Below are 17,315 nucleotides of genomic sequence, written 5' to 3'. Positions count from 1 at the left end.
TGCAAAGCATTGGTGTTCACTTCTCCCTTCAGTGCTGAAGGTCTACCCTGGGACAGATATTGAATACATGAAATGCGTTATTGATAGAGTTGTGCAAATAATTGGTGTTTTTTTTTGTTCAGTGGCTGTTCTGAAAAACACAAAACTATTGTTTTAGGTTAAACAAAATGTTTTGTTTGAGCTTTTAAAAAAGTTTATGAAACTGAAGTTTCAAAATGAAAAGTTGTTTTGAATTGAAAAAATAAAGTTTTGTTTATTTGGGGGTCTGCTCCCCGCCCTCCATTTTTGGTTTTGTATTGACTGATACAATTCAATGAATTCAACATGAATTTGTGAAATGTTTTGCTTGACCCAAATCTTCATTTTTCGGTGAAAAAGTTCAGTCTGAAAAAATGTGCCCTGCTGTACTTACGGACATACAGATGAGCTGAACTACTGGATTTCAAGCCTACTGAGAGATTGTAATGCTTTTGTTATACGAAGAGACAAAAGGATAGACTGAATTTTTCAGGTACCCTGGATACATAAATGTGAAAAGTCTTCTATAAGATGAAGGCACCTACTTTTCACTAGAACTCTTTTCTCCATAGCCTCATATTGAAATTTGAAGTTGCTATAATAAAAACATAATAATCTTAACATTTATTCTGTTTCTTGTAAGCATGGTACTTTAGCACAGAAGCACTTCTTAAAAATGAAATGGGTCTGTATTTATGTATGATGCCTTCCACGCTGGGACAACAACATACTGCCTGCGGGCAAGAATGACATCTTCTAGGTAGAAGTCCTCAGACATTAAGCAGACGACTCTCCAAGAGGACAAATCCAGTACAAAATTTAGGGGAAAAAACCTACCAGTTCAATAAGGGGTGGGGAGTTTTTGGATTTCTGAACAACAGAACTGTGAATGATCAAAGAAAGCAAATTACTGGGTAACTTGCTCAAGTAGTTCCTGATACACAGCTACCCTAACATAAGAAACTGATAACATTTTCAGATTCTTATAACTAACTTCTTTGGTGTAGAGCTGTGGAATACCAGAGGTTGGAGCAGATCTGGTCGGGGGGAGGGTATAGATCAGGGCTCTGCCCTTTTGTTTACCAAAACCCCACAAAAACTGGGGGAGTGGTAAATAACGAAGAGAACATTTCACTGATTCAGAATGATCTGGATTGCTTGGTAAACTAGGTGCAATCAGACATGCACCTATATACAGCTAAATGTAAATGTATACATCTGGGAACATAGAACACAGGCCACACTTAAAAGGATAGGGGACTCTATCCTGGGAAACAGTGACTCTGAAAAAGATTTGGGGAGCATGGTGGATAATTAGCTGGAATGAGCACCCAATATGATGCTGTGGCCAAAGAGCTAGTGTGATTTTGGGATGCATAAACAGGGGAATCTTGAACAGGAGTAGAGAGGATATTTTACTTCTATTTGGCACTGGTGCAACTCTGCTGGAATACTGGGTCCAGTTCTGGGACCCACAATTCAAAAATGTTGATGAATTGTAGACAGTTCAGAGAAGAGCATGAGAATGATTAAAGGATTAGAAAACATGATTTATACAGTGACAGATTCAAGGAGCTCAATCTACTTAGCTTAAAGAGAAGGATAAGGGGAGCTGATTACAATCTATGACTCTTCATGAGGAATAAATATTTAATAATTGTCTCTTTAATCTAGCAGATAAAAGGTATAACATGCTCCAATGCCTGGAAGTTGAATCGAGACAAATTCAGACTGGAAATAAGGCATAATTTGACAGATTTATTAAATATTGGAACAATTTACCGAGAGTCTTGGTAGATTCTGCATCACTGACCATTTTTAAATCCAGATGGGATGTTTTCCTATATTCTAAGAATTATTTGGGGGAAGTTCTATAGCCTGTGTTATACAGGAGATCAGACTCAATCAGATGGGTTCCTTCAGGCTTTGGAATCTATGAATGTGTCATCCTTCAGACTGAGCTGTGGCACAGCTACTGAGGAACCAAAACACCCCTAGACAATGACCCTTGTTAGCATACAGGATCATTCAAACTCTGTCTTTGAAAACCCAGTTCAATGATTGTTTCAAAAAAAAAATAGTTTTTCTATGATCCTTTGACAAATAATAATCATCCTCGAAGGGATCTTGGTGATCTCAGAGGCCAGAATTGGTGACAAAACAGAACCATACGGGCACCTTCCAATCTGAAGACATTTTGTGGGGAAGGGAAGTGGAATTATTTGTGCCCTTCCCCCACAATTCTCTCACCATGGCTACTCCATCAGGCAAAGGGAGAGGGTTCCATGGCTCCCTTTCATTTCACTGGTACCTATTCAGGGAAAAGAAGCCAGAACGTCCCACTTTTCCCATGCTGCCTCCAGCAGCTGAGAAGGGGCACCAGGCTCATCATTCCGCCCTTCTAGTGGTAAAGACAATGCCAGAACAGTAGTGCAGGAGGTGGGCAGAAAAGAAAGGGGTCTCAGCTGTGCAGTCTGGGCTTTAACTCTGCCCCACAAACCTCCCCACATTCCTACCCCCACTTTTGTCCCTCTTTCAAAATATCTCCCTGCTGTTGTGATAACTGGACCTAAACATTTACTCACTTTTTACACTTGAGCTAAAAAATAAAGTACTGTAAGTTCATAAGATGTCACAGTAACCTATAACAACAAGTGTTGTTGGGAAAATGCAAAAGTGAAAGAGACTAAATTATCCCCAAACAAAGAGGCCAGCTAATATTACTCAAGGTCCAGGACTGTGTTAAAATCATACCTGCTAAACAAGAGCATTGGGGGTTCAGAAATCAGTGAACCAAAACTGATTTGTCAGAAATTAGCTTAATTGGAAGACAAAGTAATGAGGGGATGGGCTATTCCACCCAGTATTCCTTGTTGGAGTTCATTTTTTAAAAAGAGATTTTGAGATGAAAATCAGCAGGAGAAAAGCTGGTGATTGCTACACACTAGCTGACTGAAAGAAGGAGAAGGAATGAGCTTCACCATCATGGCTACCACACCCCATCACCTGGGGACCCTGGAACTTCTTCATCCTAATCCTGAGACATGTCCTGACTGGACCGGGCCAGAGAGATGGACCCAGATGACATCACCACCTCTACTAATATTGGCTCAATCTCAACCACCGCCTGAGAAGTGAGTCTGTCTTCCTCTGCCCTGTGTCCTTGTCCTTCCTCATCTTGTTTTTTCTCCTTCCTAGCCTTCTCCTTTTGCTTCCTGTCTAGTTAGTTAGCCAAAACTGAGTATTTTGTAATACTGCTGTAAGCCTGTGACCAGAAAAGCTGCTAAAAGCAATGCCCAATGCAGACAGATAAGACTGCATGCTGTGCCTTTATTTTTCCAGCAGTGAGATCCCAAGTGAGAGTCAATACTCGAGATAAAAGCTGCGTTTTCCATCTTTTCTTTTCCCTTGTGGTTGTGTTTATCTTGTTTCATCTATATATGGGAGTGGACTATAACAATAGTTCCAGCCCATTTCAACTACCTTCTTCTCTGTCCCCCCAAAAGAACAGGTATTACCATCTTTGGTACCATCTAAGAGACTGTGAAAAAGATGGGTTTTCTTTCTAAAGACTATCTCCAGCTAAAAGGGAAAGAACAAGGAATGTTGTTGAAATGAAAGCCTTGCTTAATATTTTGCATTTCACATGCTCAGTTTTTCCTTCTCTGTATATTTAGTAAAGGATTAAAAGCATTTTATGGTATGTTTGCTGGGCTGAGGTCTCTGTATACCAAACCCTGAACCTTGGTTAACACTGTTTAATGTTGAAGCAGTGACTGGGTTATGTTAACATCTTTGACTAGCTCTTTGGGCCAATACAGTCCATCTAAATTAATACAACACCACATTGATGAAAGCAAGACGGAGAGCTTGGAGTGAGCTTGCTCCAACCATGGCACAGGTATACAGAGCTGAAAAGAGGCATGGAGCATGAAATGGGCATGTTTGTGCCTGATGTAGTACACAGCACTGAGATTGTAGCTGGAAGCTAAGAACATGCATACCTGGAGCAGGCACCGAGCAAACAGTGCTGAGACCAGCGTGAGGAACAGTGTGTGGGACTGACCCACAAATGCTGAAACCCTGGAAGGGAAGATGCAAACACCCACTGAGAAGAATGGAGCAGTTTGTAGTTCTCAGAGCTATTGTTTTGGGCTACATATATCTCCATGGGCTGCTCTCATTCATCTGAGAACATCTCATTGAGAGCCTGGGCCACTTCACACCTCTCTTAGCAGCCTATGTTGCAGGTGGACAGGTAGAGCCCATACTCTATGCCCACATTAGGGGAAGAGTCTCTGCATCTCCATTCTCCTGCCCCAGCCCCTTTCCACTTACCGCTGATAAATACAGTAGTCAGGGCCCCATCACCTTCCCTCCTCAGCATGGCCCTGCCAAGCTTACCAGGGTATAAGAGTGATAAAAGAAAAAGGTTGATCCTGCTGTGTGGGCTTGAAGCAGCAAAAGTGATGAAGTGAATGGTGGAGGCATTCAACTAGGAAGCAGTGTCAAAGCAGTGGGGAGGAGGTGGGGGAGTCTGAGCATTTCAGGTGGAAAAGAGGCAGGGAATAGGAGTATGGGGATGCTAGAACCATGCGATGAAGGGTGGAAATGAGGGGTCAGACCCATGCAATGGGGCTGAGGGGAATTCTCTCCCCCCAAGTCCCCATATCCATGAACCCTATGTCTCTATCCCTTCAAAACATGTCCCCACTAACTCCATGCTAGTCCCTGCACTCTTCCTGCATCCTCTTCCCAGTTCCTGATTACTATTTGTATTGCTATTGTGTTAGGTGCTGTACAAACACAAAATGAGAAGGCAGTCCCTCACCCAAACAAAACTACAATCTAGATATAAGATGAGAGACAAGTGATGAACACAGACAGCCAGGGAAGTACAAGGCAACCATGAAAATATATTGGTCAGCGTAATGAGTGGTGGTTTCAGCACACCAGTAGCTTAAGTGTTGTTAGGTTTTTTTGTAGGCATCACAACAGTGAAGAGTTTTAAAGGAAAAAAAAAACAAAGGCCTTTGCAGATGTTTATATGGAGCACTTTCCACGAAAGGGGGGCAGCATAGGAGAAAGCACAAAGGTGCCCAACTGAAAATTTAACAATCGGGTGACGGAGGCTGACATCATGGGCCAATCAAATTTGGGAGTCAAACTCTTGATTCTGAAAGGGATGGTAGGTAGGGTGGAGGTATGTTATGAAGGGCCTTGAAAAGGAAGACAAACAACTTGTATTTGATACAATATAGAAGGGGAGACGATGGAGGGATGCAAAGAGAGGGATATCTTGAGCAAAGTGATGAGCGAAGAAAATAATCTTTGCAGCAACATTCTGAGTGGGATATGAGTGGGGCAGGGCTGCATGTGTCACAGATAGCGAAGGATGCTGCAGTAATTGAGATGATGAAAGCCTTGACTAGAGTTTTAGCCATATGGAGGGATAGGACAGACCATATTTTAGATATGTTATGCAGAAAGAATAGGCATGATTTGGATGTGAGAATCAAAAGAGAGTTCCAGTTGAAGATGATGCCCAGGTTACAAACTTGAGTGATAGGCAGGATGGTGGTGATGTTCACAATGATTAAAAAATGAGATAGAGGGGGGCAATAGCTTAAGAGCTCTGTTTTAGCATGTTGACCTTGAACTGACAGCTAGACAGGATGACCATATTTCCCAAAGAGAAAATGGGACACCCCCAGCTGCTCACCTGATCCCCACCCCCCATGTTGTTGCCCATCACTGGCATATACAATGTTGATACACACATTTTAACAGGACAATGATGTTCAGTTAATTATGAGTTTTCAAATGATACCTCAAGGCATACTTTATACAAAACATATCATAACCATATAAAAGTGGTAAACATGGGGTACAGTCTGTCTTATGGGATAGAGGATATCATATCCTCACTGAACAACACCCCAGCACTCTCCCCTTACAGGTACTACTGGACACTTTGGGAACAGAACACATGAGCACTGTAGAACAAAGTCTAATGTCTTCTCTTTGCTGAGGCAGAACTTGAGTTTAGGCGTAGAAAACAAGAACAGCCTACCACTCAAATATTGAGCCATCTCCAAACAACTCACCCCAGACTTGCTGTTACCAGCCCTTCAACCTTGACCCGAGGATTCCTTCTGCAATACCGTATTGCCCTCGCTTACCTCTTACTATACCCTGGAGATCACAGCCATGTATGCCACCAGATTGCTGACAATCCCCATGGCAAAACAACGCTCTTGCACACCTCTACCAAAACAGACTACAAAATTCAGTCTGAATTACGTATATCTGATCCCTCAAGGTACACATGCACCTCTCCCCACATCGTAGTCACAGCTCTGCCAAGCTGCTCCAACTAATCCCTCTGCCATCTAACACAGCTGGAGTGCACAGCTGAACACTGCAATTCAAATCTGTGGAACAGAGCACAAACAATGGCACATTCTTTTGATCCTTCCTCATATCTAATTATAGATTCATGGATTTTAAAGGCAGAGGGGATCATTGTATCACATTGTCTGACCACCTATATCATACAGGCAATAGAATTTCAACAAGTTATGCCTGTATTGAGCCCAACAACTTGTGTTTGACTAAGGTGCATCTTCTAGAAAGGCATTCATTCTTGATTTGAAGTCATCAAGAGATGGACAATGCATCACTTCCCTTGGTAATTTGTTAATGTTTGCACCATCTTCACTTGACCATTCCTGTTGGTATTAACAGCTGCAGGGAGCACAGTTAAGGCTGTGTTGCAGAGGGGCATGTACTTTATAATCTGTGTATTTCCTGGTTTCCGAGGTTTACATTTGCATTGCTAGAGCTCTTCATTTCCAACAGTGCAGTCCAAAACACTGCGTAACTCAAGCACAACTTCATAGTTTTTGGAGATTTAAGTTTAGCTACTCTCTGCATTATGTAATGGCACAAGGCATTAACTGGGCTACTTTGAATTGGTGTTCACAATTTCTTTGGGCATTTAATATGGTTTTTAGCCAGTGCAGACACCTGATCTGCATGTCTTTCAGCTCCACGTTGAAAGCTAATTGTAGAGAATATTTACTTTTCATATGAAAGTTTTGAGACAGCTTGTGTCTAGTCCTGCATTGCAGCATAGAGGGTGGAGAGGAGGCATCAAGATACAAACAGCTGTATTGTATTTTCATCCCATTGTGCAAAGTGGTCAGACACAAACTCTGCCTGTACACTCCTAGCATCGAAGAACCATCAGGCTACAACACTGGAGAGTAATGCTAGAAACCCCACAGGAGACAGCTGCAGAAGAGGCAAAGCCAGGCTCTACCACAGACACCAGAGTTTAGGCTGCACCTTAATTAAGGCATACATACAACACTGCCTCACCTCCTTTCTATGGGCTTAGCTTCACTACCCAATTCAGCCAGGTTTACACACACACCAAGAAAGTTTGGTGACAATGCTAACCCTCATCCCCACTGACTAGTCACCATCACAATCGCTAAATCAGTTAGTTACCCAAAATAGAATTTGAACTTGATTAAATTTTTGAGTGGAGAGGCTGCCTAACCAGAGTACAGACTAAAGCCACAATTTAGCATTTAAGTCACAATATCCCATTGTTATGAATGAAATACGTCCATTTGTAACAAGATCCTCCAGTGGCCACTCTATTAGCAGGTATTGAAACTCTGCAGGGAGCTGCCACTTAATTACTGCTGACTCACAGGAGTAAGTGTGGCCCATTAGACTACATCCTGAATCAAGAAGACTGGTAGCATCTGTCTACCGAAGGTGACAAACATATATATTGCAATAGTGCTGAGGATTTGATCAGCTCAGAGGCCATTGATCTTGCCATTGCACAATCTATAAAACGTATCCCTTACCCTGAAGAGATTGCCCTAGATGGAGCTATTATAAGGTAGGGGCATAACTAGTTTGAAAACCATTCCCAAAGATTAGTTATCAGTGGTTCACAGTCAAGCAGGAAGGGCATATCGAGTGGGGTCCTGAATGGATCAGTCCTGGGTCTGGTTCTGTTCAATATCTTCATCAATTATTTAGATAATGACAGAGAGTACACTTATAAATTTGTGGACAAAACCAAGCTGGGAGGGGTTGCAAGTGCTTTGGAGGTAGGACAATAAGAACAAATGCAAAGTACTTCACTTAGGAAGGAACAATCAGTTGCACACATGCAAAATGGGAAATGACTGCCTAAGAAGAAGTACTGCAGAAAGGGATCTGGGGATCAGAATGGATTACAAGCTAAATACAAGTCAAGAGTGTAACACTGTTGTTTAAAAAAAAAAAAAAAAGAGAGAGAGAGAGAGAGAGCAAACGAGCGTGAGAGAGAGCGCATGTGTGCAAACAGCTTTCTGGGGTGTATTAGCAGGAATGTTGTAAGCAAGAGAAGTAATTTGTCTGCTCTACTCCAGGCTGATTAGGAGTCAACTGGAGTATTGTGTCTAGTTCTGGGTGCCACATTCTGGGAAAGATGTGGACAAATTGGGAAAAGTCCAGGGAAGAGCAACAAAAAATGATTAAAGGTCTAGAAAACATGATCTATGTGGGAAGTTTGAAAAAACTGGATTTATTTAGTCTGGAGAATAGAAGACTGAGGGTGGAGAGAATGATAAAAGTTTTCAAGTACATAAAAGGTTGTTACAAGGAGGAGGGAGAAAAACTGTTCTCTTTAACCTCTGAAGCAATGGGCTTAAATTGCAGCAAGGGCAGTTTAGGTTGGACATTAGGAAAATCTTCCAAACTGTCAGGGTAATTGAGCACTGGAATAAATTGCCTATGAGGTTGTGGAATCTCTGTCTTTGGAGATTTTTAAGAGCATTTTAGACAAATGCCTGTCAGGTATGATTTAGATACTACTTAGTCCAGTCCCCTGAATTCAAAGCAGGACTAAAGGACCTCTCAATGTCCCTTCCAGTCCTACATATCTATGATTCTAAGATTCTATTATTACAATTTAAAATGACAAGTGACATATGATGGTGGGGGAGAGGGATGCAAGCAAGTTTAACAACAACATTATTTACTCCCCGCACCCAACTACTGCAAATCAAGCCCATGCCATATGCTCCTCACTGTAGTCAATGGGTGTCATCCAGTTTCTTATGGGTCTCAGGTAAAAGGTTGATCTCAAGGAAGGACTTAAAAACTTTAAATCCTTTAAATTTTAAAGGGAGGGAGAGATCAGGAGCACAGGCACCGTATGAATTACTTCAAGGAGGGTGTCTCATATGTGAGGAAAAACATGGAAGAATGTGTGACAAGGCTGGTTGACTAATGGATTGACAAGAGAGGAAAAGTAGGAAGGGACAGTGATGAGAAAGGTCATGGAAGTGAAGGCCACCAACTGAAACTTGATGCAATGAAACAGGGAAGTTAGGGCAAGCTTCTCTTGGGGAATGATATAGTCAAAACAATGGGCAAGGGAGACTGTGGAATTTGGATTGTTTAGAGTGGAATGATACTTGTGTCAAAGCAGCTAGAAGAAGGTTCCAATAATAAAGATGGGAAATGATGATGATGTTTTGGCTATCTGGACAGAAAGAAAAAGCATAACTGTTAGACTGATGGGATGACAATGTCATCAAGTGGTCAGGAGACTGTTTTTCTATTCCTAGCTCTGCCACTGACCTATTGGGCAAGGCCAGTCTCTTAATATGTGTTTGTATAGAGCCTAGCATAATAGTACTCCCAATTTCAGTTAGGTCCTCTAGACACTACTGTAATGAAAAACAAATACCAATGATGTCATCCATGACAGAGACGGTGAGTGGAAAGAAGATGGTTTTGGAGGAAAGACCAGGAACTCAGTTTTGGCCAAGTTAAATTTACATTGGCATTGAGGCATACAGGGCAGCACATCAGAGAAAGAGGCTGAAATGAGACAGGCATAAGGGCAGATCTGAGAGTTACCAATGTAAAGATAGTAGTTAAAGCCTCATGAATTGGTGAAAAAGGATGGAGGGGGTAAAAGATGAAGTAATGTGGGAATTACATGGAGACATGGATAGGGAAGGAAGAAGACCTACTAACATATGTTGAAGGAACAATGAGAGGTAGTAGCTAAACCAGGAGATGGAGTCATGAAAGCCATAAGAGGAGAAGCTTTTAAGAAAGCGTGTGTGATTGACAGCATCAAAAATATTAATGATCAAAGATCAAGAGGATGGAGAATAGGTACTGATATTCAGCCAGGAAAAGATAGTTGGTTACCTTTGTTGACCCCTGACCTGATCTTAGAGGGTCTATAGTTTTGGGTAAAATATAATCCATCTGCTAAGCATGCTTTTGGAAATAATAATTGAAGTTATTGAAGCTATAACAAGAAGTAGCAGAACCAAAATACATGTATTAAAAGTAGGCTTGGCTATAGGTAATAAACATTAGGTGTTAAGGGTTTTGAGTGAGGCCTTGTAGAATCTGGCAGTTGGTTTAAGCTAGCATGAGTATTATGTGCTTGACCGAAGGTTATAAAATTTGGCTATAGATATTCTGTGATATTTACATTAAGTATTGCTCTACTAACAGATAAACCACAAACAGAGTAGCATCTTAAGAGCTTTTTGCAATAAGAGCCTACCACACTGACATATCAAAGCTATTGGGAAAAGGACTGACATGAATGGTTGGGTTAACTGTCAGAAGTGTAATTATGGTCAACCAGAATATCACATATGGACAACTGGAACCCTAAAACTGGTCTCCTGGAATTTCAAATATGAATAAAGGGCTGACACTCAATCATATGTGGTCCTGGATGTATACGGGTGAAATGGAAAAAGAGGCTGTCACGCTCATCTCTAGTTGGGACTCTAAGAGCATGACAAGGGGCGACCAGGTAGGAAACCTTGCCCAGCACCTTCCTTTTGTGGTATGCTCCACTGACTCTTTCTTGCATCTTTGTTTTGGATGGTCTCCATAAGGCTGTAAGTGTGTGCCATGCAAGATTGTAAGTATGAACAATGCAGGAAACCACTTGACTATACTTATTCTTACATATACTGATTTTTCTATTATTTCAATTATATTTTTGTTAATTGAAGCTCAAGGTTTCTGCATGTTTCGTCAACAATCTCATTTTCTTAATTAATTCTGAGCAGTCACATGAATCAAGAACCTGTTCTTTGTGACAGGTGCACTTTGCATCCTAAATTAGTCCCAGGCTACCTTAGTGAGAGCAATTGCCATAGTTTGGAGAAGGTGGAAGACAGATTGGAGGGGATCCAAGACAGAGCTGGAGGAAAGAAACTTGAACTAGATCTCAACTGCTTCCTCAAAAAAGCCTTTCGCTATAATTTTTTCCCTGCAGAGATGAACTTCACTGTAAAGGAAATTGCGATATACACATGGCAATGCAATGAAAGCACTTAAAAGTTCCTGTCTGACAGAGACTTTAAATATCAATTTATCATGCATCAAATCCTGCCATCCTTACTCAGGCAATATTCCTATTGAGGTTGTAGGCTGCCAGCCCCTGGCTGCCTCTGTGGAAGAGTCAGAGGACATGCAAAAGGAGTTAAAGTTGCTTCAGGGAAAACACACTTATTTTTCTCAGCCATTTCCTGTTCATCAGCTGCTGTTCTAGGTATGAGCGCATGCTGCTGAAAATGTGTCTGCTGCCCCTCATTCACAGAAACTGACAAAAGGGGGATGGGTGGCTTCACAGATGAAGGGGCACCTCAGTGTCCCCTGCAGTTAGTCACAGTGAGGCACTGCTTTTTCCCTGTCAATTTGATTCTCTCCAAACTGCACAGTGTGTTCGGGGTTAGGTGTTGGGGGAAGGGACAGCATATGAGCCGCAAGCAATGCAATCTGTTCTTGGGATACAGGGTTTTTCAGTCCTTACAGTTAAGGAAGTTAGCTAATGAACCTACCAAATCACTGGCAATTATTTCTCAAGAATGAGAATGAGGGAGGAATCAGACTTTGAAATAATTCAAAACTAGAGCTGGTCAAACTATTCATTATGAATCTCTATTGAAAATATGTAGGTGAATCATTCACGTCTGCTAATGTATCCGTTTTTATAAGTATTTACTTATGGCTAGATTGTAAATTTACATAGCTACATTGTCCCAGGAGTATTCCAGGGATTGAATTGTGACGGTCAAAATTCCTCTTCTGTTTCCCCTTTTGTTCCGGGGGAAACAATAAATTACCTTACCCCTTTTCATGGAGCAGCTTATCACTCTGGCTGATAAGCAGAGGAAGCAAAGCCAGGGGTCTTCTCACTCTCTGACCACTCACTCAGAGGGGAGCATCAGGTTAGCTATCCTGGTCACTGCAAGATAAAAACTGAGTAGAATTGAGCAGGAGAGTAAAGGAAGTTTTTACTTCCTTGTTACTCCCCTGCATAGCCTGTTAAGGACTATGACAATCTAGCCCTAAGTAATTTGGATAAACAATTTTCACTTATTTGCAGCGTTGTTGTAGACGTGTTGGTCCCAGGGTGTTACAGAGTCAGGGTGGGTGAGGCAATATCTTTTATTGGACCAATGTCTGTTGATGAAAGAGACAAGCTTTTGAGCTACACAGAGCTCCCCCACAGGTCTGGATCACTCTTTTCCAGACCTGTGGGAGAGCTCTGTGTAGCTCACAAGCTTGTCTCTTTCATCAACAGACATTGGTCCAATAAAAGATATTACCTCACTCACCTTCTCTTTTTAATTTGGAGCGAGTCAGTTGTTTGCAAACTGTTCTGTCTTCCTTGGTATTTTGTTTATCACCTCTGCTTTGTGTTTGTGCATTTGCTTTTGAATACATTTTGGTGTATTTTCCCCCAAATTTTCAAGATTTTCCTGTGTTGGTTGGTTAAATAATCTGTAGTCTGCTCCATTTATGCTCTGCATTTGGATGTGAATTTGTTCTCTAGCTTTGCACATGTCTATAACTCTTGGTAGAATTTGTGTGGTCTCGCTGAGCATTGTCATTCAATTCCTCCATCCTTTGTCCCTAATCTATCACCAATAAGTTCATCTTTAAGATTTGATGCATGAGTCAGCCATTCTGTGAAGTTTGGCAAAATTCTGATCTATTGTTTCACCAGAATCTTGATATGCTGTCGAAAAGATTCCTTTTATGTGATTTTTTGTGGGTTGAAAAGGCTTTTGGAGCACTTCTAGGAATTTACATGCAGTCTGCTGCTGACATATTTGGATGCTATATGAGCATGCACCAGCATTTGCCCATTACAGCTAGTAGTGAGGTTTCCCTGCACAGCTGCTCTCGGCGGGTGGGGTGGGGGAGGGAAATCAGACCCAACTGCAGGAAGCTCCATGACTATTGCCAGCTCTGAAGGCTCCCAGTAGCCATGCAGGGGAAAGGGAAGCCTGTCCCTCCCCAGCCCCACCAGGACTAGCAGCTAGAAGCCCCCCCAGTGGGGGCTCTCCCAGCAGCACAGGGGAGATCAGACCCACCTCCACCTCTGGGAATTTCCCCCAGATGCAAGAAGTTCTACGGCTGCTCACACTTCAGAGCCTATCTCTGAAGGCAGTGCAGAAGTGAGGGTGTCAATTCCACAACCCCCCATAACAGTTTTGTGACACCCCCCCACAACCCCCCTGTGGGACCCCCACAGTTACACCACCATGAAATTTCAGATGTAAACATCTGAAAATGTGAAATTGACCAATTTTAAAATGCTCTGGCCATAAAATTGATCAAAACGGACTGTGAATTTGGGAAATGACAGAAGCACCATAACTTGAGTAATTTTAAGCTGCTTTGGACAGATCACTCAAATATTGTATGAGAAGAGTGACTGAAAAGGTGATCAATGTCTTTTCTATCTCTAATTTGTATTATTCTACAGACAGAGATGTGAGGCAAGCCAGGCAAAGTAGTAGAACAAATAAGCTTTAAAGCATTTTTAGGCTAGATTCACAATCAACATTTGGTAGAAAAGCAAAAACAAAAACATTCCAGACACACACAAGGAGGATTATCTTCTTTACAGGCTAATATATGTGCAATGACATTCTGAAGCCATTGATACAAGATAAGGACTACAGATGAAGCTGAAATCCTAGAATCACAAAAACCTATCTCTGATAAAAAAGATGATGACCTAAAAATGATAAATGCCATTTTCTCCTCTCACTGAGGTGATAATCCTCCTCTTAAATCTCATTTAATTAATTGGAGGCACTTTTTGTTATGCATTTGCAGCTCCTTATTACACAATAAAATATTTGGTCTGAATGTGACATTTGGAAGCCTGATAACGCCAGTTCAATCAAACTGACAAGAGCAGAAGTTGCGGAAAGTCTATTGTCAGCATCAGTGAATAGACAAAACCTTTGGCTGTACCCAACAAATATAATGAAATGCTTTCCCAAAGCCATTCTTGTTAAAACAGAACATTGCTAGTGGAAAAGAAATTTTTTTTTAAAATACAATGTGCAAGGGAAACAAAAACAACAAGCTACATTTTTGCTTAAAATAATCTCTCAAAGGTCACAGCTTCTGTTGATTCTTTTCATTCATTACTTAAATAGTGTTTCAGGTGCCCACTTAGAAGAAAATTAATAGCTGCAAGACGGTAGGATTTAGATACTGTTCACATGGCAGGATGTACTACGATTTTACATTAATAGGAAGAATAGCGGAGACCACTCTGCAGGGCAAAAGTTTTGTGAATGTTTCAATACAATAGTAATGTTCACAAAGCTTTCAAAATTTCACCTTTCCCAAAATTTAAATGACAGATGTTTTTGTACCAAAGTATGATCATAATTTGAAAGAAAGCTGACACACTTTTGCTCTAAAACAGTTCTACTTACATGAGAAATAGAAATTCTTCAGGTCTTTGACCAAAATTTGGTCAAATCTCATTAAACTAATATTAGAGAACCTCAAGTTTCAAGATTTAATGTTATAGTGGTTCTTTCACACAGCCTTAGAATTTCTGCATGTCCTCCTTCAATCAAATAGTGGTAACTGCCTGTTTTGTTGACTTCCCAGACAAGCTACATTAAACTAGTTATGAAATGAATGGACACGGCACACTAACTAGAAGGATTACCAAACTCCTGCCTTTTTCCTCTATGAATATATTCATTCGGATTTATTCAGTTAAAATTTAAAATGGCAACATTACAGAAAGAGAAAAAAAAGCATCTGAGAGGGACAAGTAATTAAGAGTGAACATCTAGGGAAATGTGACTGCCTTCATTTGTTCTGATGATATGACTTCTGGTGACTTCCCTTCCACATCTCCATTCAGTAGGTGGTCCCTTAAATACACTTGGCTGATTAAAGAAAAGGGCACATTCTGAAGCCTCACATACAAGCACTATATTAGAAAGTCAGCTATCTTCCATCCCTGACAGGCAAAATCACTGATGCAGAGGTTTCTAAATACTGCATGTTACTATTGTTCTGTTACGGTCTTTAAAAAAAGATATGGGTTCAGAAGATATTCTATATTTCATTAGTAGTCTTGAATATTATGAGAAAGATACAAGAGGGATAAAGCCAAAAACAAAAACAAAAAAAAAGATGAGAAAGTAAAGCATGCCTCGTCATCCAAACACATATGTACAGTATTGGCATATTATCACTGTTCACATAGAAGTATTTACTGTACAATGCTGTAAAAAGCATTATCAACTCCCATGCTGCCTAAAGTGCTGGGCACATGATAAATATTTGCAGATCAAGTCTAATCTGAACATCTGCCTTTTCACACAGTTATGCATGTACTGAAGAGATCACTTTACTTGCAAGTTCACACCATTTTTTCTTCCTTTTTGACCTGTTTACCTCCTGGGAACATACCAGCTGACTGTTTCATGAATGCTCAGGAAACTTCCCATACTTCTGAATATTAATGCACATAATTCTTTCTGGAAAAAGTTCTTATTCAAAAGAACTCTTACAGCTACCAAAATAATCTGATCTCTGTACAGTTTAGATAGCACTAAGTAAGAGAATTGGAGAAGGTTAACAGAGGTCTTATCACAGGTGCTTTCACAATGGTAAAGTTACTTTGTTCCATAGGCTACCAATAAAATACGCAAGATGATGGCAAAACATTAGGAATGAGAACACATATAAAAACAAATAGAAAGGTGAAAATAAAGGCTCCTACTTACACTTTTACTCCTGACATGTAGGGTACCGGTGTTCTTGTTCATGATGAGATTACTAAATCTGAAAAGTTCTATGGGTTTCAAAACTCCTGCCCATTCAACTGCCAGCTGATATACTGAAAGGAAATGAAAGGAACTATTAATTTATTCAGTTAATATTGAGGTCTATGCATTATTTTACAGCACCTACTACTGTGAAGCACATGGCACAATAAAAGAAAACGGCATCTATACCTGTATAGTCTAACAAAGTGGTTCTTTCAAGATGTAGCAAACCACAACCACCTGTCTATAAAGAAACATGTACATCCATTAAAACTGTATATTTTGCAGGCATGGCAAGAGAAAAGTTTACAGCAGATTACAGATTTCTCAAGTTACTTATTGCCACCGAGATTTAACTTGATATGGATTATTTGCTTAAACATCATAGAGTTTGTTTGGCATCCTTAGGCAATATCTTTCAGAACAGCCTGAGTTTGGGAGAAATCTGCTAGGTTATTTTCTAGTCAGACCAGCAGACACACCAAATCTAGAGGAAAAAAGTTGTGGGTTCATTTTTAAAAATTCTGGTGCCCAAAGATGCTTAACTTAGTACTTGTGTACTTTTATGTAGGCATCTAAATTTGAAAAAAAATGGTCTTTATTACTGTTATTTTATTAATAAGCACACTCTCTAGCAAGTAATAATGAAGTGCCATCTAGTGCTTCAATAGGCAGTATCTGCACTTTATCAGCCTCTAGACAAGTGCTCCATGTGCAGCAGTTGTAAAAGAGGATTGGCATAATTAAAGGGACACATGTATGTCCCAAAGTGAGGTATCTGACAGCTTTATAATCTGACTATTTTCAGTGCACTAATACTCACATTTCCAGTGGAAAGATTCTACCCTTTGTCCATGCAGGTGATAGAATTTTCACTGGGGGCAGGGAGGCGGAAGTCAAGAAATGCATGCACAGGTCTGGGTTCACACAAGGGATAGCCAAGTTGAGGCCCTACTAAAAATCAACCCCAACCATTTTTGAGGACTTCCTGAATATTTATCAGCAGAAATAACTAACATTGGCACTATGCATTTATGCATTCATATAAGCTTAACACACAGAGATGTTTGTAGTTCTAAACCCATGCACGCTTGTCTTCAGAAAATTATAATTCACACGTAATTATGAATGTTGGTG

General features: G+C 40.6%; 1 protein-coding gene across 1 annotated transcript in view; it reads right to left on the bottom strand.

The window, feature by feature from the left end:
• Positions 1-16,249, bottom strand: part of PDE4D (phosphodiesterase 4D) — a 960,682-nt gene extending 944,433 nt beyond the window's left edge. The window contains exon 1 of the mRNA XM_030567589.1: positions 16,137-16,249. Coding sequence (XP_030423449.1) covers positions 16,137-16,178 — 42 coding nt within the window. The 5' untranslated portion in view covers positions 16,179-16,249. The remainder of the gene's footprint in view (positions 1-16,136) is intronic.
• Between the last annotated feature and the right edge of the window lie 1,066 nt (positions 16,250-17,315).

Source organism: Gopherus evgoodei, chromosome 6, assembly GCF_007399415.2.
Source record: "Gopherus evgoodei ecotype Sinaloan lineage chromosome 6, rGopEvg1_v1.p, whole genome shotgun sequence".
Classification (NCBI taxonomy): domain Eukaryota; kingdom Metazoa; phylum Chordata; order Testudines; family Testudinidae; genus Gopherus; species Gopherus evgoodei.
This window is presented reverse-complemented; position numbering and strand designations above follow the sequence as displayed.